Raw genomic sequence first — 21,339 nt, 5'->3', positions numbered from 1 at the left:
GCATTTTGTTCGTCTTGACTAATTATAACCTCCCGAGCATGAATCTACATTCATTTTTTCTAAAATTGAAATCATATTTAAATATACTACCAATCAAAATTTGACTTTTTAAAGTCATAAGGCAAAAGTTAACTCTTTGACTTTTCTCAATTAGACTATTTTCATATTTTCGAGCTTCTAAATATGAATCCACATTCATATCTTTTATATTTAAATCATGCTTAAATATAAATCTCTATCTCTAAATTAATAATCGATCACTATATCACATATATTTGTCGGTTTCTCTCTCCTTACCTAATTCGAAATAATCCAACATACTATTCTAAGTTAATTGAGCTAGAAAGGGAACCTAACAGACCTATAGATCATGGGCTCCAACGATCCACGATTAGTTGACTAAATCTGTTTAGACCGAGTCAATCAACATTTGTTAACTAACGGGTTAATCCACTATAAAGTCTCGTAGTTTCACTTCTCTCTCTCTATAGATATATTTGTGTTCATCTAATATAACCATGATTGGTAAGTTAATCCTTCGCAGCTTGTTCGAAACCTTGATTGGGTCATAAAATACTGTTTTACCCATGTGATTACATCTTGCTCCTTAAGTCTCACTAGTCAACTACTGAACAAATAGTTTAAATTCCAACCTATAAGCTGAATCCCTCTTGGGCCAATGAGAGGGTGAGGCTCCTTCTTCAAGACCTAGATTCAGTTCTTAAGAAAACAACCTATATACTAACCCTATAGCGGGTATGAGCGAATTTCGTCCTACACCTTATGTCCCCAACCACATCCACTTGATCTTACTCCTGAAATGAAAGGCTTATTGGACAAACGCTGTTGAGATGTCTTCACCTATGCAAATCTAAGGATAATCCCATGTTAATAGAAATTCGTAGTTAGCTTAAGATTAAGATTAAGTTACTTAGGTCATCAAGAATCAAAATAGTCAATTTTATACAGTCAACGATGTTATAACATAAAAGTTACTATTTCATGGTTTCACTCTTATGTAAACTCTTTACATAAGATGCCCTCACTTTCATGTCTCCACATGAACGATTCAAGATCACTTTGTTTCTACTAACTACAAAGCGGGTCGCATCCATAGTAACTTTAAAGGCGCCAACCTTATTCATATACTATAGATTGCTTAAGCTATATACTCGAATTTGATCCACATTTGTATCTCTACATGAAATTTCAGTTTACTCAAGAAAACCTAGGGACCTTAATTTATTGGATTCAAGATTATAGTATTTAATTTCATTAATTATTCCTCAATAACAACTTTATTGAATATAATATGATTTTAAACTACAAACTACGAGTTTTAGGACATAAATTCCAACATATTGAACATATGAAAATGGAGTGAGAATGATATATCTTTTTTTTTTAATTAAATAAATAGTAACATCAATCTAAATATTATTAATTCTCGAAACAAATTGAATAAGATTAATGACATGTATACTTTCTAATTCTTACCACTAAAATACTATGCCAATTTTAATTGATCATGAGGGAGAGAAAAACAAAGAAAAGAAACTCTCTCCAAAAGTGCTTAAAGCAATAGTTGATTTAAGTGATACTAACTTCATTTTTAAAATTTTGAGTTGAGTGATGAGCATTGGAATAATAATCAATTTTTTTTTGTCGTTTACTTAAGGTTGGATTCATTATATTAAGACTTCATTTAGATTAAAAAGAACGAATGTAGGTAATATGGAACATTTCTAGAGCAAATAATTAAATAAGCATTTGGATGCCGAGTCGGTTATTATGGTATTGGATTATAATAAGCCGTGTGTTATTATAGTTTGTGTTTAGACCACAGAGTATTATAGTATGACTTATTATAGTTTGTGTTTAAGGTATAGAGTATTATAGTCTGAGTTATTATAATTGGTGTTTGAGATGCAGATTATTATAGTCCAGTCCATATGTAAAATATATCTTGGTTATTGTTCACACGAGATTTTTGGAGAAATTTGATTCGTGGAGTTGTACTTGTGTTGATGTTGTATATATGTTGATTTAATGCGATTTAATTCGATCTCTAGTATTTGATCATCTGATTCTCTCTAGGCTGGATGCTTTTGCTTGATTTAAAGAAGTGGACCACGAGATGTTCTTGAAGTTAGAGTCATGGAAGAAAGCTTGTATCTTCAAAGGAACTTCTCAATCTTCGAAGGCAGTCGACTTCAGAAGTTAGGGAGTCTTCTAGCTCTTAGGAGAATTCTCTCTAGACCTTCTAGAGTCAATAATTTTCCACCCTCTACAAATTAAGAGAACTCCTCTATTTATAGAGTTCTCTGGTGGACTTTTATAATCTTGGGCCTAGTTGGTCACATTTAACCTTTGGGCTAAATTAAGCTTATGTTTGGGTTCAATTGAAATTTAGCCCAAGTAAATAATATTTAATTGGATCAAAATAATTAATTTGATCCAACAATCATAATAAATACATGTTGCATCATCAGAATTGGGAAATGGATAAATTTTTTTCTGCCTTTTTTTTAGAGTTAGACGATGCTTCTCTTCGCCATCATGCTTTCTTTCAATTTTTGTTTCTTTTTTTTAGAAATATTTCAGTGGAGTCTCATGAACAACAATAGACTCATTTATGACACTATTTACGATCTTTTTAGTTTCATTGATTTCATTCTTCTCACTTCGCGTTTTTGGAACTAAGAAATCTTTTGCTCCTTTGTTTACAATACTCAGTTTTATATCGTGAGCACAAGTTGCCAACTCTTCAAACGTGCGGAGTTTTATTCTCTACAAAATATAGAGAAGTTCCCAGTGCATGCTTTGGATGCACATCTCCACTGCAGACAGTTTTATGAGCTTGTCTTATAATCCAGGCTTAGAGCTCTCCATCGATTTATGTAGTCGATGACTGGTTCTCCCTTCTGTTGTTTGGTGTTTGTCAACTCCATCAGGCTGACGACACGCCTAGTACTATAAAAGCTATTGAGGAACTCCTTTTCCAATTGTTCCCAATTGTCAATGGCTTCCAGCTCCAAATTAATATACCACTCGGAAGCATTTTCTTTCAAGCTTCGGACGAATTGTCTGGCTAGTTGGTCCTCTCTTGATCCTTTATTCTCGCATGTTTCAATAAAGTGAGCAATATGTTGCTTTGGGTTGCCCCTTCAGTCGAATTGTTGGAATTTTGGAGGTTGGTACCTAACATGCATTTGTAGGTCATTGATTCTCTTAGTGTATGACTTGAAATACATGAAAGAAGTTTGTGGTGCTCCTCCATATTGAGCTCTTATGTGATCATATCTTGCAGTTGTTGGACTAACATGGTGGCGACAAAGATAAACTATTGTGTTTGGTTTCCTGCAACACAACTTTTCCTTTATCGTCAACTTTGGTAGTAGGAGTTTTGTTTGACTCAGCAATTCCACAAGCCTTCATTTGACATTTGATCTTTTAAGGTATTGGTTTCATGATCTCGCTCCTCGACAACTTTCATTAGGAAATTTATTTTCCTCTTTATCTTTACCGTTGCTTCAGCTGTTACATTTTCCATCATGACAGACACTGCTTTAAGGTTTGATTCTTGCTCTAATAGATCAAAAGCAGAAGTAGAGTTGTTGAACAAAGGATTCTCTCTGATGATGATCCCGCCTTTAGAAAATTCCATCAATTGCTTAAGGGTACTCTGCACGATGACAAAACCTTGATCTTGCTTCTGGATGATCCCTTTGAATGACTACCGATGACAAATCCCGTGTAACCGTCGCTTTTAACAGAAGATTTGGATGTAGCTTTCTTTGGTGCCATTAGTTTGTTTGTAGATCTAGATGAGGAGAGAGAGATGAGAGGTAGAGATGTCCCACTAGACGTGCCAATTTGTTCACACAAGGTTTTCAAAGAAATTTGATTCGTGGAGTTGAACTTGTTTTGATGTTGTATTTGTATTGATTTGATGTGATGTGGTTCGATCTCTAGAATTTGATCCTTTAATTCTCTCTCGGTTAAACGTCTATGCTTGATTTAAAGAAGCGGAGCACGTGATGTTCTTGAAGTTGGAGTCTTGGAAGGAAGCCTGTATTTTCAAAGGAACTTCAATCTTGGGATGGTTAATCGACGTTAGGACTTATGGAGTCTTCTGGCTCTTGGGATAATTCTCTCCAGAGCTTCTGGATTAAAAAATTTCCAACCTCTATAAATGAAGAGAACTCCTCTATTTATAGAGTTATGCGGTGGACTTTTATGGATTTGAGCCTAGTTTGTTCAGGGACCAAACCCATGGGATTAACTACATGGATTTAGGTCATATTTAACCTTTGAACTAAATTAAGCTTATTTTTTGGCTCAGTTGAATTTTATTCCAAGTAAATAATATTTTATTGGACCAGAATAATTAACTTGATCCAATAATCATAATAAAAACATGTGGCATCATCACAATTCGCTAATTTAGTCTTTAATTTAAATTTGGGACACATGTCAATTTTTAGTTAATCCCAAATTCAATTATTTTAGTAAATGAAGTTGCAATTTATCATTGGTTCCAAAATTTCTTATTCAACAGTTATCTTAAATAAATTTTTTTCGCCAACATGAACTCAATTCAATTAACACCGGTATGTATCCCAGGTCAAGAGGTCTCAAAATCGAATCCTCCCACACACAAGTTGTATTATAATATCTTCTCAAGAAAACAAAATGAGAAATACTATTTTTGGAACACGTGGTTCAAATTATATCTTTGATCAATTTATACAAACTAGTTTTTTACTACATGCACTTGTTATAAAATTTTACAATATAAACTTTTTTTATAAAAATTGATATGTTATTTATTAAAACTTGTTAATTATGTTGTTCATTTAATAAATTTAATATTATCTATATATGATATTTAGATTTTACTATGTTTTGAAATAAAATTTCATACACTTTTGTCACTTTAACTAATTTGAAAATGATCATGTTTCTTTAATCATAATATGTTAACTTCAACTTGAGATAACTTAGTATTTTAATCTTGAATTCAATTATTGGAAAATTATAATATTTTTATTAAATTACAATTGAAGAATAAAAAAAATCTTAAGTTTTGAATCTTAATTTTTATTTGGCCACTAAAGTTTTTCCAACATTGTGATTTTTAAGTTTAATAGATAATTCTATGTCTTCGAGCCAATTAAATTGACCAACAAAAAAATGAAAAATATTATTAAGCTAAATTAGGGATTTCTATACATATAGTCTAAATAAATATACTAAATTATATATGTGTGAAGTTTATTTGATATATATACTATATATATACTAGCATTATCCACTCAAATGAAGGAAACATTAATTTTAAACAATGAAAAAAATAGATAATTTTAAACTAAAGATAACCTAATAATAATAATAGTTTAGAAAAAAGCATCAAAAAGGAAAAAGAAACATGAGAAAGTGTATTTTAAAAAATATTATTATTATTAAACTAAAAGCATATTTGGAATGACATAGAACAAAGTTTTTCGATAATTCATTTTTATTTAATAACTTTTAATAAAAACTTCTTAAAATGAAAATAAAAATTTATTTTAAAACTTTTTTAAAAAAAGTATGTGTATAAACAAGTTTTTGTTTGTTTGTTATATATAATGAAAATGTTTTTATTAAAACAATTTCATAGTTGACCAGTGGCGGCAGTCGCCGGAGTTAGTTGTCGAAAGTTCTTCAGTAAAGCCATCAGAGGTGGTGATAGGAGATTGAACGATGAGACCTACATACATACATACATACATACATACACGCGATGAGACCTGACGAAGATAAGTGTTGCGATGCGATAAGAAAGAGCTATGTTTTGAGATGAAAGGCGATTGTATGCTTTCTTCACCATGAAGTAGCTGGCATTATAAGGTCGAAATGTTGATTCGACTCAACCTCCCACTTCGTTCAAGATAAGAAGTTGGCAGATGCCATGTGGTGTTTTGATATTGGATAATCCTCATCACACTGGGAAAAAGTAATCATTTCAGCTTAGGAAACTTCACTAGAAAAGCTTATAAAAAAGAGAGGTTCAAAAAGCTAAGACCTTATTTTACCTTATGTTTATCGTAGAAAAGTTGAAGGAATTCGCAAAGAAATTTGGGAGCTACCACGAGTTCAAATTCAACAAAGAATTAGCTAAGAGCTCAATGAGGAGGTTACCTGATTGTGAGTGGTTTTCCTTAAAGTGTTTATGAAATAAATGAATTTCTACTGTATTTGAATTCAATGATTATTACTATGTTTCTCATATTCTTAAAATGGTTTGGTTTACAAATGAATCGAATTTGAAAATGTATTTGAATGATTAATGCGAAATAATTTTTAGTACCCTATGCGATGGGATACATCATACTTGCTTTGTGATCTGATGTAGGATGTCGATACTTATTATGTGATATGAAATAGGATGTCTCATATTTGCTTTGTGATTTGGTATAAGATGCCTTTTGCTTGCTTTGTGTTTTGGTACTGGAAGACACGTTATGCGTAATGGAATAATTGATGAAAAATTTGTTGCATGCGTTGAGATTACTTCGCACAGTCGCAACTAGGCTTTGAGAGTGTGTTGGCACTTAAGCTGAGGAGGATACAAAAGATAGAATATGTTATGCGAGATGATTTTGCATTATGTTATATAAAACGCATTATGTGGAAATGCTTTCTTATGCAATGTGATTTAGGATGAAATGTCTTTACAAGGAAATGGCGTCTATGAAATTTATAAATTCTTGCCAATGAGATTTAAATGGGTTGATCACCTAATGCAGTGAACTTATCTTTCGATTTGAACTCATAATTTAATTAAAATGCATACTTATTTGTATGGCATAGTTTTTATGAAAAGAACTTGCAACATGTTATGGTGAGAAAGTATTAATTAAATGTATTGATGAAAAATCCCCCACTCACTAGACTCTTTTGTATAATCTTTAAATATTTGTTTTATCCCTCCCCCCCCCCCCCCCCCTCAAGATGGAGAAGGACATTAAGCGTTTGACTTCTCGTCTTGATTGCTTGTTGTGCCACAAATGTGTTGCATCATCTTGTTAGTAATTAGAGTCAGCTCGCGTAGCATGTTGATTTTGAAACTTGTATATTCTTATTTTATGGAAACTCTTTTTGAAGTTATCTAAAATGCATGTAATCTTGTTAAATTTCAACAAAGTATTTACTATCCCAAAATAAGTTCTCATTTCATGTTTAGAATAATTGTTGTCTCCCGAGGAGATATGCATTGAGTGTCTAGGCGTCACACCTCTACATGGACGCATGGAGTGACCTTGGGGTGGGACGTGACAAACAATCACTAGAGGTGGTGTCTAAAAGTTGGTCGATGAACTTTCCAACCCTTGAAACAAATACTCTTATGGTTGAAGAATAGTAAGACATGTGTGTTATTTTAAATCCAAATCCTAATCCCCAACTAAAACTAAACACTGCCCCTACACAAGAACCAGATTATTATAGCCCACTTCACCCCTCTCCACTCCACTCCTATGCCCAAACAAGCCCTAAGTGTTTAATGATATTTTTAAAGATAAAATCTATTTGTGATAGATTTTATCGTTGATAGACTTCTATTTATCGTTCATAGGTTCAGAAAGTCGATTCTAAATTGTAACGCCCCAAAAATTAAGATAATTTATTGGGCGTTATTTTGAATCCATTTAATGAGAATTATTTGTTTTAGGTGGGAATTGAAATTAATTAAATATTTCTTGGATGAATATTTAATTAATTAGAGGTTTTGGCACGTGGTGTTTGTTAAGTTTTTGTTTAAATGGTAGGTTAAGAGAATTAAGTAAAGTTGTGGATTTTTAGTGTTGTTGAAGTTGAATTTAATTAAATAATTATGGATGTTATTTAATTAAATTGTGGGGTGGAAAGTTTGTTGGAGATTGAATAATTATATGTATATGTGGAAATATATATATAATTATTATGTTAAAGGAAAAGATAATTATATTTATTGAAATATAATTATTTAAGGAAAAGATAGTTGTATTTTGGGGAAAAGATATTTATTAAAGGAGAAAAAGTAAAATAATTATATTTTGGGAAAATATAATTATTTGTAAAAGGATAATTACTTTGGAGAAAGATAAATAATAATTAATTATTGTAGAAGATAATTAATTATTTTGGAAGAAAGGTAAATAATAATTAATTATTGTGGATGATAATTAATTATTCTGCAGAAAGATAAATCTTGATTATGGAGTGAAGTTGTTATGGTTGGTTTAAGACAATTCATGTTGTGGAAGTTATAAGTGATTTATTGGAAAAGATTTGATTGATTAAATTAATTGAGGACTTAAGTTAATTTGAGATTTTGGAGGGAAAAGTTAGTTTTTGTGGAATTGTAATTAATTGAGTATATATATATGGATATATATATTTAATTAATAATATGGAAAAGTGAAGTTAATTATATGATGGAATATAATTATATTTGTTTGGAAAAGAAGATAATCCATAAGGAGAGAGATGGTTGATTTGATTGGACAAAAAAGATATATATTTATTTGCTAGAGAGAATAATGGTTTAAATAAATATATATTTATTGTAGATTTTGGTGAGAGAAAAATAATAATAATAAAGAAGTATTATTATTATTACTAATAGTTATAAATGCCTAAGATTAAGGCATTGATTTAGGAAAGATAATGGGAATAAAGATATATGTATATTTTTTTGGTATTATATATATATATCCTAAAAGGAAAAGGAAAAGAAAATAATAATAATAAATATTATTGTTATTATAATATATATATATATATATATATATATATATCCTAAAAGGAAAAGGAAAAGGAAATAATAATTATTATTGTTATTATGTGAGTCTATAAATAGCATTGGAATGCTTAAGATGGAAATAAAGGAAAAAGAAAAAGGTTATTTATCTTCTTCTCTAAGATAACCCTCTGTTATCGTCGCCTCAGTTGAAGTTAAGATTGGTCTCTTTGGAAGCTTGAGGATTTAAAGTGATGAATTTTTTCCATCAAGAATAAGAGAATTTTTCAACCTTCATTTGAGTAACCTTGGTAAGCCAAAGAAATTAAATTAATATTTTATTAATTTAATTTTGGATCTATTTTAGAGTTTTTGTAAAGGTTCAATTGGCTAAACTTTTTAAGATTTAAATCTTGGATTTTTCCCAATCAAGGTTGAATTGGTTTCAACCCTTTTTTTTTAGGAAGTTAATTTATTTGGGAGATTTTTTGGATGTTAGCCAATTGCTAATTTCATTAATTAAGATACTAAGTGTTCCTTTTATGATTAGGATCAAGTTAATTGGAGAATTTTACTATCAACTAGGGAGTACCTTGTTTGGCTAAAATCTCCAGGTAAGAGATTCTCCTACTAGACCTTCGAACTGAATTCAAGAGACCGCATGTAATTATGATTATGCATTGATGGTAGCTAAGATGCATAATTTGATGATAATGATTATACTGAGATTATGATGATAGTTGATGTTGATGATGATGACTGAGATTATTATGTTGATGATTGATGATGATGACTGATGTTATGTTAATGACTGATAGATTGATGATGATGATTGTTAATGCATGATATATTAATCACATGATTAAGGACGTTAAGATTAATACTCATGCCATGTTATGATGTTATGTTATGCTACATGCTATGGATAGGGTGTTCTGTTAACTTTGTCTATTAGAGTCGTACCTGCATGGGTGTCCTTCGGGATCACCACCTATTTAGGACTGTGTGGTCCGACGGGACGCCAGTCTAGCATGTATATAGATATGATTCGAGTGATTCGACGGGGTCCTCGCATCCCGATTGTCTTAGTGTTACCCCCGGGTTCACTACAGACCAGCATGTCCTAGGTGCTCCCTCGGGACACCGAAGACCAGATTTTCGTTCCTACGGGAGCGCATGTTGCACGTGTTCGGGAACGTGCCAGAGATTGGGTACCATTTTCAGGACTCTAATGGGAAGTTAACAGACACCTAGCGGGACTAGTAGTAGGTCCCTTACTGAGTATATGTTTATACTCACTCTTTCTATGTTTAACATTTCAAGCGAAGGTAAAGGTAGAGGAAAGCTGGCGAGCGACAGAGAAGGATTCGTGGCATGCCATATGGGGACTCAGTTTTGCTTCCGCGTTTATGTTTCAGTGTTTTAATATTCCGTTTTTAATAAAAATTTATTCTTCCCTCGTTTCAAAAAAGTGTCTCTTGTCATTGTTTCCCTTTTAGTAACGACCTCAGCTTAGTACAAAGAGTTGGGTCGTTACATAAATTTTGTACAAATTCGCATTGTGCTATATTTACTTAAGTTACATTGCTATCTCTATAACTGCATATAAATTAGACAATAAAACATTTCACTATTCAAGGCAAAAACACTAATTCAATTTTGCCAAGAGAATCATAGCTCAACAGACATCGTGTTACATCCACGTTATTAATTTTGAAGCTAGGTGCTCTAGCTCCAATGATAAAGAAAAAAAAAAACCCTAATTTCAAATACATTATACATATTAAGATTTTTATATGGATCACCCTTTCACAAACCTCTTTATGGTCAATAACCCACTTATCACAATTCTTTTTACGACTTGTCATGTTAGGATAAATTCTATCAGATTAGGACTACGATAAACTTGACCACCTTAGTGTGGTAATATCGTCTATTGCAAACAATAATTTGATTTCATATAGACAAGTCAAGTCTCGTGAAAGGTTATGGGGAATTTTTCCAAAATGGTGCATTTTGGGTTTAACATTTCAAATATAGCATACTTTTTGAAAACTCTCTAGAGTGTTTCTTCTCAAACTATCTTGGTCGAGCTCGACATCGAGATTTAATACAATCATTTAAAATTCAAAATAAAAGCTACTCTGCAATTAGCAAAATACGTTTATTATACCGAATGCTTCATATTCACTTTTATGGAACCAGGTGCTCATTCACACTGAGTTTCAACTTCTTGCTCTCAAAATCACTGAGATTCACGAATTTTTGCATTGTCCAACATTTTTCATACATCCTCAAGCTTAAATCTGTAGAGGTATTCCACTTTGAACGATTAGATAGTTTAGAATTCTGTTTTGAGTTTCTTGTATGGTTTGTTGTGAAATTTAAAGCAACTGGGATGTAAATTGTTGGATGTTTGCATATTTAGTTTTTAAATTCAAGTAGGATTGGGTTTATTTGATGAATCTCAGCAATTTCATCCATCTGGACTCGTTAAGAACATGAATCTCAGTCGAGATTTGATGAAATTCCCTCAAGATTTGTTAAATGAGTCCCGAGATTAGCCTAGGTTTGTATTTTTTATGCATTTTGGTTGACTCTTAGTAGATTTCGTTTGAGATTAGTCTAGAATCCTTCATATAATGCATTAAAATTCGTAATCTCATGGCATCCCAATGTAAATGACCTTAGTTCTTCATGAGTTTATATTATTCTCGATCGAGATTGGATCGAGATAGCCTTGGGTTTTTAGACAAAATACTTATTTATTTTCTTGTTAGGTGTGTTTTCTGTTTGGTAGATGTCTCTAATCACCAAAATTCGCACTTCAAACTTTTTTTTATCTCAAATCTAACATGTTATTTTCACTTAGCCAAGACAGGCTCCAATATTAAAAATAAGTTAACTCCTAGGCAACTACATATATTTAAGAAAACTATGTTTGGTTATTTCTTGGATGTTAATTTGGTGTTCAATGGACTTTTGTGTCATTACATCTTGTTATTAATATTAGTTGAGAAGGCGTCCTTTAGGCGAGAAAAGTTTGACATTATTATGAGGTTGAAGTATAGGATGAGCATTGGTGTTGAGTTTGAACAAGATAAAGTCATTAGATTGAGACGATTATATTTGGGTGATAGGACAAATATGAATGAATTTGAGTTGGATAAAGATTACTTGAATCTTTAGTTTGAGAGTGACGATGAGGCAATGAAGATATCCCTATTCTATTTCATCAAATTAACGATGATAGAGAGGAAAACGAAACAGCACATGGATTGAACCATGTTGGGCCTCATAGATGATTTGGAGGATTCCATCATCTACAATTAGGGTAACTTGATATGGTTAAGATACTCAACAACTTAAAATGTGTGTTTAATGGGAAAGTTGCCATGCACAAGAAGACGCTTGTGAATAACAAGTTGTCGAAGTCGTATAGCTTATAGGGATTCTCATTTATTTTTCAAGTTACTAATTATATGGGTTTAGGGTTTTTTATATCCTTATAATCTTGTGTTCTCCTTTTATGTATATAATTGTTGCATTTGTAAGTTTGGGTATACAAGATAGTGTCGTCCCATAGTGATTACGTTTGTCAATAGGGTTTTCACTAATGTGGTATTCTACATCATGTGATGGAGTTGCTCGTACTCATCGGTTAAAAAAATTGAAATCTTCTTGATTACTAATAACAAAAGCAGATATAAAAGGTTGCACAAACATTTTAAAACAAAATCATACTCGGATGAATTTACGTCTCACTAGTTCTGTAAATTTCACTTAAAAAAATCCTCAAACTTTATACTAATGTCCACGTTCAACCCTTTCATGTGACCTCCAACATCTTTCTCATTCTCTTTCCATTTACCACCAAAACTAACAAATACACGAGGCATCTTGCAAATATGTACAAAAAATTAATTAAAAAAAATCCCAAAGTGAAACATTACAAACTCAGCCGAGATTTGAAACCCTACATTAATCTTATGGTAAATATAAAGAAGCTTGGCCAAGATCTTTGTCTTAGCATTGAGATTACGTAAGAGATAACAAAACCGATTTTTTTTTTTAGCATGCAAATAACAAGGAAAACGTAATTTCTAAATGTAATAACACAATGTTCACCTTATTTTCCTTCATTCTTTGGGAAATGAAATGTGAGTATGGGTGAGGAAGAAAAGGATGGAACCAAACACTTGAAAAAAATGTTATTGTTGGGAGTTAAGTAAAACATTTTCAGGAAGCCAATATTTTTTCACATTTCATAATTATTATATACATATAATTAAAATAATAATATTTTCAAAAAATTGAGGGCATTTTGTCATAGCTAACAAAGAAACCTCGCAATGAATTTCACTAGATTCACTTACATGTGAATCTGGGTACATACAAACTAAATAATCAATCATATGGTCAAACTCAACCAAGATATGCCAATAAGAAACATTCTAACGACAAGAAATGTGTTGTTTTTTAAAGGGGTCTTTTAAAAATATAACAAACGGGCAAAATATTTACACTTTATAAAACAATTCGAAAAACGAAAAAACCCCACGGTCCACAATATAAAATACAAAAAATGACCCGTCAACATGTAATATATTTGGTACACGATCGTTTAGCCAAATCTAAACGATTTATTATTTCAATTCTATCATTTAATTTGGTTAGACGATCGTTAAGATTTGGTTACACGATTGATCGTTTAGATTTGGCTACCCCAAATCTAAATGGTTTCTTCTTTCAAAATTTGGTACAGGATCGTTTATATTTGGCTAAACGAATTTTTTCAAGATTCTTTTGGTAATCATTTAGATTTGTTTACACCATTGTTTATTTTTTTAAGATTTTTGGTACACAATCGTTTATTTTTTTCAAGATTATTTGGTATACGATCGTTTAGATTTGACTAAACGATTTTTGTAGATTTGACTAAACGATTTTTTTTAACTCTTTTGGTACACGATCGTTTATTTTTGTTTACACAATTGTTTAGATTTGACTAGTTCAATCGTTTAGATTTGGTTAAATGATTTTTTTAACTCTTTTGGTACACGATTGTTTATTTTTTTATAGGATCGTTTAGATTTGACTACTTCAATCTAAACAAATTTTTTTCAAAATTCTTTATACATGATCTTATAGATTTAGTTACAATGAAAAAAATGATGGAAAAAAATCGCAGAAGAAAAATGATATAAATAAATTAGAGGAAAAGAAGAAAAATGATGGAAAGAAATTGTAGTGAAAAAAAAAGAATAAGAAAGACGATGAAAGAAATCGCAGTGAAAAGGAAAAAACAAGATGGAAGAAGAAACTTGAAATATTTAAAAAATGATTAATTATACAATTTGATACTGAGATATTTTAGTATTTCGTTATATTTATGAAAATTATTTTATTTTTTTTTTTTAATGTTATAGGTCTTGGACAATTTACCGAGAGTTATCTATACCCAACAAATTAAAAAAAAAAAAAAAAAAAACTGTATAATGCAATATATACATTTCTTAGTAAAGAAGTCAATCCATCATCCCAAGCAATTTGATAGATACATTTCTTAGTAAAGAAGTCAATCCATCATCCCAAGCAATTTGATAGTACCCAAAATTCCACCATTTTAAATTCTTCATCTTATTTTTTACAGGTCCTATATTCGATTCCCAAAAAAGCGATCATGAAACTGAATCACATAGCAGTGCCATTGCTATTTCTTCTTCTTGCTGCCTTCGATTTGGGGTTTTCCATTGAAGACCCATTTATCAGGATGAAACTGGGAGGCGTTCGTGATTACATCGGCTCACAGAACCGCGTTGAAATCGAATCTCTCGCTCGTTTTGCAGTTCAAGAACACAACAACAAAGAGGTATTTTCCTTTGTTTTCTTAAGTTTTACTTCTCCTCACTCCCCTTTTCCTTCTGTGGGTATTGTTTAATTTCTGTTTGCGTCTCAATTTCTCCTTTTCTTTATTCTTTCGCTTAGAATCAAGTCAATTTCTCACTTAATTTGTTACCCATGTTTCCGATTTCTCATGGGTGGTTTCGATTTGTTTTAATCATCAATCCTGAGTTCTTGTTTCTTTGGTACAGAATGGTCTTTTGGAATTTGACCGAGTGTTGAAAGCTAAAGAACAGGTAGTTGCTGGTAAATTGTATCATCTTACATTGGAAGCCATTGATGGTGGCAAGAAGAAGGTTTATGAAGCCAAAGTGTGGGTGAAGCCTTGGATGAACTTCAAACAGTTGCAGGAATTCAAGCTATGCACATGATTCATCTTCAGGTAGCGTTCTGTTCCTTGTGTTAAAGCTGGTATGGTCTGGATTTGTTCTGATTGGTGTTAATTGTGTATTTTGTATATCTGCATGACAAGATTAGACTAGGTAGTCCATTTAAGTATATGCTTACGACACGGACACTTTAGTCTAGTTAGCATGTGTGTCCAAGACTTGTTGGACACTTAGATACTCTAACAAGTAACACCCGTCGGACATGTATCACACACTTATTAACATAACACAATAAATATGTGATAGTCACTAGTCGTACAAAATTAATACAAGTCAAGCATTTGTTAGACACAGGTTTTGCATTTGTTTAGTATACTAAAAATTACACATAATAATATAAGACAAAACTAATAAGTTTTGAGGAAAAAATACATCAAACTTATATTTTAGTTATTAATGCACAAATGTTGGCCTTGTGAGAACAAAACTAATTAATTTTGAGGGAAAAATACTTCAATTCGAACCATCATGAGTTGATCTTATTGTGAATAGAAGGTTTGAGTTTGATAAAAGGCTAATATGAAATGAGCTCTTGGGTGGCCACCTACCTGGTATTTAATATCCTATGAGTTTTCTTAACAATCAAATGTTGTAAAGTCAAGCAGGTTATCTCGTGAGATTAGTGAAGATGCGTGTAAGCACTTGCACACTCATCAATACTGAAAAAATGCAAAAACATGTACCGTTTGAATTTCTTTATGCTATAAAAATGTTATATATTGCAATACACATGCCTTGTGTCTGTGTTCTATATTTTAAGAAAATGTTAAATCATCATGGCTTTATTGTGCATTTCATGTGCCTTTATCTGTAATCGTGCTTTTAGGTCACAACTCGGTAGGTGTCCATGCGTAAATGTCAATAGTTTGATTTTTGGATTTTGATGGCCATATGCATCGACACTGGTCCCATATTAAAATGAACAAATAGAAGAGTAAATGCTACTCATAGTGTTGTCTGAAGACTTGAACAAAGATAAAGGGTGTGAGATTAGTTAATCCTCGCTTTCTTTTTTGTTTATTCTAATTGTTGTGGTATGTTGGTAGGATGATTGCAAAGAGAGATGCAATCTTTCTGAACACCACTGCACATAACCTCGCCTCGCACACAACAAAATAACTCTCGCACATGCTCATCAAAATAAGTAATCATGATAACAATACCAAGTCGGTACTGAGGGAGTAATGGTGAGTCTGAATCAGTTACTAAGTTGATTAAGAATTCTTTGTATCTTTCGTGTTAATTGTATATGAACCCACATCAAATCTTAGTATTGCTAAGGTCCATCTCATTGGTCTTGGGGATTTAGTTGAGTTGGAGGAAACAGTCAATTTGGTGGGTTGTGTGGTCACCCACTTTTGGTATGCTATTTTGGACTTCCTTCGATATGGCATCATGAAGCATGACATGACTACTTTTGGGATTTGGTAGTCTCCAAGGTGCAAAATAAACTTTTCTATGGAAGAAAGATTTCTTTTCTAGAGTCTAGTCGGTGTCAGGAAAGCATGAGAGATTTCTTTTCTAGAGTCTAGTCGGTGTCAGGAAAGCATGAGAGATTGTTGAAATTAAAAACTTCTCTTTGTTTTGCCGTAGAAAATTGGATTTTTAAAAGCACTCCTCCATTTGGTCAGTAATTGTCTGCCATGTTTCCCTGGAATCCAAGACTCTTTGCCTTTGGTAGAGCATTGTTCTAACTTGGGCTTAGATTGTTGTTGGCACACGGTTGGGGTTGTGTGAAGTATTACTTGCGCGATATCTTATGGTTTTGAGGTCAAATCGAATTTTCTTTCATGGCAAATTTTTGAGAAACCAATCGATTTGGCTTATTAACGCCATAGATACCATCTAGAAGTTTTGTCACGTTCCTCTCTGTCTACTTGTGTATTATCTATATATAAGGAGTAGGTAAAATATTCTGAGATCATGTTTTGTGGAGTTATTTTTCCCAACATGGATTGGAGAAAGTGATAGAACTCTACTTTCTGGTATGTATTTCAAACTTTATTCATATAGAAAATGGATTACAATAGTAACGAATTGGGGAAATCTCTGTTCTCTTGTTCTTCTATCTTTCAAGAAGTAACAATAGCATAAACTCAACTAACAAAATCCAACAAGCCCTTCCTGCCTAAACAGACTTCTATTTATACATAAAGCCAACCGACTTAACTACTACTTCACACGTGTGCAATGTGTGACTTTTATTTCTTTCTTTTACTGTAAAAGAACTTTTATTTCAGACTTTTTTTTTTTTTTTTGCTTTATTTTGGTTTAGGTATTAGAAATATAATTAAACTTGTGATTGTTTTGTGGATTTGTATCAATAATGTTTAAACTATGTTCATTTTGTTGTGGATTTGTTGATTGTGTAAATTTTGTTTTTATTGTTGATTTTTTGTTATTGTTCTTTATGTTCTCCGTCCTCCCCTTTCGGTGCCACCGCTGCCCCTGGTTATTTATTTATTTAAGTTAGATTTTGCTCTAGAATCTTAAATCCTATTTCTAATTTTGCCTTAGCGCTAACTTTTTCATTCGTTTGTTTAGATCTCATTCTCGGTTTTGCAAAAAAATAGAGGATCTCCCGATGCACAAATATCGCATCCGGAGATCCCTTGACATCTCCTAACGCTCTATTTTGTGTGTCGGAAGATGTCAAGGGATTTTTCGACGCTATATTTTGTGCATTGGGAGATCCTCTCCAGACTCATTTTCCCCAACTCCGATCCCAACGCAGATTTATGCGTCGGAAAATGATTTTTTGACGCCTTTTCATACATCTACTGACGCTTTTGTGCGTCGAGAGACCTCCATTTTCTTGTAGTGATTCCAGAAGCTAGCATTTCCCTTACCAATTTCTCCATCTCCTCCTTTTGATGATATCCATAACGGTAAGGTCTAACATTAAATGGATTAGTCCCTTTTTTTAGTGTATCTGATGTTCAATGTCTCTTCTGGGAGGTAGTTTATCTGGCCATTCAAAGATGTCTGAAAACTAATCCAAAACTGAAAGCAAAGGACAGGCTTCTTCTGTCTATACATCAACTATACAACATTTGTTCTTGATTAATCCTTCAACTTCTATTGCACGACATTCAATCAGAAAACCTTCATCTTTCTTTCTCCATGACTTAATCATACTCTTCAAACTCACCCTTGCCTTAGTAAGACTTGGGTCTCCCTTGATGCACACTTGTTTCCCTTGGGATGAAAATGACAGTGACAATTTTTCCGGTCCATTACTATCACCCTTAAGTAATAGAGCCACTACATCCCCAATATTATGTCAACACCCCCAAGTTGTAATGGCAAGAAATTCTCCTTGACAGTCCAATCTTTCAACTGCACCTCCAGGGCTTTACAAAACTCCTTTGCCTTGAATGGCAGTTCCTGAACCTAATATTACCCCATAGTGTGTTGTCTGCTTAGTTGGTAAATGAAGCTTTTTAACCAGCTTTTCTGAAACAAAATTATAGGTTGCCCCACGATCAATCAAAATTATTACATCTTCATCTTGTAGCTTGCCCCTTACCTTCATGGTTCCAAGGTAATTCAGACCTACTACGGAGTTAATTGACAACTCCACATAAGCTGTATTATCTCCCTTTAACTTCTAGCTTGTTTATCTTCTTTCTCTTTGTTTCATTCTCCTCAATAATTTCATATTCGTCAGTCTCATTCACCACTACGAACATTCTTAATTCACGTTGTTCTTTCATCTTATATATATGGTTAACTGAATATTTTTCATTACACCTAAAGCATAAGCCCTTTTCTTTTCTAGCTTGAAACTCTGCATTGGGAATCGTTTTGATGTGCCTTCTTTATGGAACTCTGCAACACTCGAGCTTCTTAAAGTAATGGTTCTGATAGAAAACACAGTGTTTCCCTTATTTTCTCCTGCCACATAATTTGCTCCAGTTTTAGCACTAGCAACAGCTTGAGCAGGGTATTTCCCGTCGGAAAACTCACTCAAATTTGCGTCCCCTCTAATTATTTCCCTGTTTTCGACTAATTGCGCTACCTCCATCATTTTGGTAAGCCCTTTCGGAGGGCAGAAGGCTACTTCTGCTTTGATCAAGGGAAAAAGTCCGTTCATAAACGTTTCTTCCACTACTCTTTCCTGAAGATCTGATAGTGGAGCTACTAATTTGTCAAACAAATTTATATACTCTTCTACTGTTGTTTCTTGTTTAATCTACTAAAATCTACCGCAAATCGATCATTCTCTAGTAGATCTGAATCGAACTAACATTCTTTCTTTTAAATTTGACCAACTAACAAATTTATCTTTTTCCTCTTGTGATCGATACCAGTTGAAGGCTGGTCCATCAAAACTTATTGTGGAAACTAACAATTTTTCAGATTCAGAGAGTTTATGGATATGGAAATACCTCTCAGCGCAGAATGACCATGAATCTGGATCCTCTCTTGGGAAGACCGACATTTCAATTTTCTTTAATTTGTTCCGATTTGCTACATTCTCATCATTATCGGATTTCCACATTTCGGTTGTCTCCAATATTTCGGTCTGTTTCGGTAACTCGGTTGGAGGTTGCTTCGTTTTCTTTTCCTTTCGCTACTGCAGAATCAAATATTGTCGATTCTGTCTGTCGTTCGCTTCTCATCGAACGTTCCTTTGCATTCGACTCCATCAACATCAGAAGTTGTTGTTGCTTCTTTGATTGTGGTCACATTAGTTTGAAATTCTTTGCAATCTCACTCAAACTTGCTTTGATTGCCGGCATTTTACTCATTTCCTTTTTTAATCCAGCAATTTCTTGATCAAAAACCTTAATCGCTCTTGAATCCTTGTTTAAACTATGGCGGAAAATCCTTCCAGAATCGTGCTCTGATACCAAAATGATAGAACTCTACTTTCTGGTATGTATTTTAAGCTTTATTCATATAGGAAATGGATTACAATAGTAACGAATTCTATCTTTCAAAAAGTAACAATAGCACAAAGTCAACTAACAAAATTCAACAACCCCTTCCCGCCTAAACAAATTTCTATTTGTACTTAAAGCCAACCGACTTAACTAATACTTCACGTGTGCAACGTGTGACTTTTATTTTTTTCTTCTACTGTAGAAGAACTTGATAGGGGGTCTAACAAAAAGCCCTCTCTCTCTCCCAATGTTTTCCTTGAGCAAGTAGTTCCAAAGATGCCTTCTCATTTCCACTTCAAGAAACGACTGTGGATATTTTGGATAGGCAAAAAATTAACATACTAAGGTGTAGTCCTTTTTTTCTCATATAACTATCACACATGCATATAAGCTGTCATGACTCATGTCAACTTCTATGGTTACAACTTGAGATATTTATCTAGATCTTCAATTGAGGATAAGATCAAAATAAAATAGGAACTACAGCAGCAATTTAATTATCTAACAAAAGCTCTGTTTTCATGTGGTGTGAGAACAGTGTATGGTTACTTTGTCAGACTGGAGTCGAGAGTTGTACTGTACCATGTCGTAAAATTTTCCAATCTTTGCTGTTCTTGGATGGCAAATAACTGAAGACTATCTATGCATACTCGTTCTCCATAGCCCGTTTGGATTGCTGCTGACAGTAGCAACAAAATAGAACATTAACATTAAGGTAAACTAAACTGAGACATTATAAGAATGCTATTATATAGTTTGTTTATAATAATCGCGAAATGATGGAACTGGTAAACTAAGTTTGTAAAAACAATAAGAGATGTATATACTTTCATGTAGAAATCCCTTTAAAGTTTGGTAATGATAATATACTCGCAATTGTGTCACTTCTATGGCGTTTCCTTTTTAATTTCTAGCATCTGTGCTTTGAAAACTTTTAGGCCCATTTCAAAACCATTTTGTTTTGACCTTGAAAGAAGATTCATGAAAATAACCCATGGGATCCGTAGTAGGAGAGAAAATCACCCACTTGATCGAGTATGTTACGAATCAATTTTTACCTCTTATTTTAGTGTGTGCTTCGGAAGGAGCACGCATGCAAGAAGGAAGTTTGAGCTTGATGCAAATGGCAAAAATATCTTCCGCTTTATATGATTATCAATCAAATAAAAAAATTATTCTATGTAGCAATCCTTTCATTTCTTACTACTGGTGGGGTGACAGCTAGTTTTCAGTAACATTTTAAATTTTTTTTATATGTTCTCTTTTATTTTAATTTCATAATATTTTAAATAAAAAATATATCATTTTTGGATAAATAAAGATAAACTATTTACACTTTATAGTAATTAAATAAATTATAATTCATTATTTAAGTATAAATATTTTGTAA

The 21,339-nt window shown here is 32.6% G+C and overlaps 1 protein-coding gene across 3 annotated transcripts; it reads left to right on the top strand.

Moving 5' to 3' along the window:
- Nucleotides 1-14,307: 14,307 nt before the first annotated feature.
- LOC103495847 (cysteine proteinase inhibitor A) lies at nt 14,308-20,833 on the top strand. 3 transcript variants are annotated; one of them, XM_008457524.3, is made up of 3 exons: nt 14,308-14,639; nt 14,863-15,053; nt 20,488-20,833. In XM_008457524.3, the coding sequence occupies exons 1-2, from the start codon at nt 14,451-14,453 to the stop codon at nt 15,040-15,042; spliced, it is 369 nt and encodes a 122-aa protein (XP_008455746.1). In that variant the 5' UTR covers nt 14,308-14,450; the 3' UTR covers nt 15,043-15,053; nt 20,488-20,833. The 3 variants fall into 3 exon arrangements, with proteins under 3 accessions (XP_008455746.1, XP_016901818.1, XP_016901819.1); XM_017046329.2 differs by lacking the exon at nt 20,488-20,833 and adding an exon at nt 19,423-19,804 and having other exon boundaries at nt 14,311-14,639; XM_017046330.2 differs by lacking the exon at nt 20,488-20,833 and adding an exon at nt 18,842-19,383 and having other exon boundaries at nt 14,311-14,639.
- The last annotated feature ends 506 nt before the right edge of the window (nt 20,834-21,339 follow it).

Source organism: Cucumis melo, chromosome 8, assembly GCF_025177605.1.
Source record: "Cucumis melo cultivar AY chromosome 8, USDA_Cmelo_AY_1.0, whole genome shotgun sequence".
NCBI classification, from domain to species: Eukaryota; Viridiplantae; Streptophyta; class Magnoliopsida; order Cucurbitales; family Cucurbitaceae; genus Cucumis; species Cucumis melo.
This window is presented reverse-complemented; position numbering and strand designations above follow the sequence as displayed.

Coding starts and splice junctions, on each gene's coding strand:
- LOC103495847 (XM_008457524.3), top strand. CDS start 14,451: ATGAAACTGAATCACATAGCAGTGCCATTGCTATTTCTTCTTCTTGCT. Junction 14,640..14,862: donor AAGAACACAACAACAAAGAG/GTATTTTCCTTT, acceptor TCTTTGGTACAG/AATGGTCTTTTGGAATTTGA.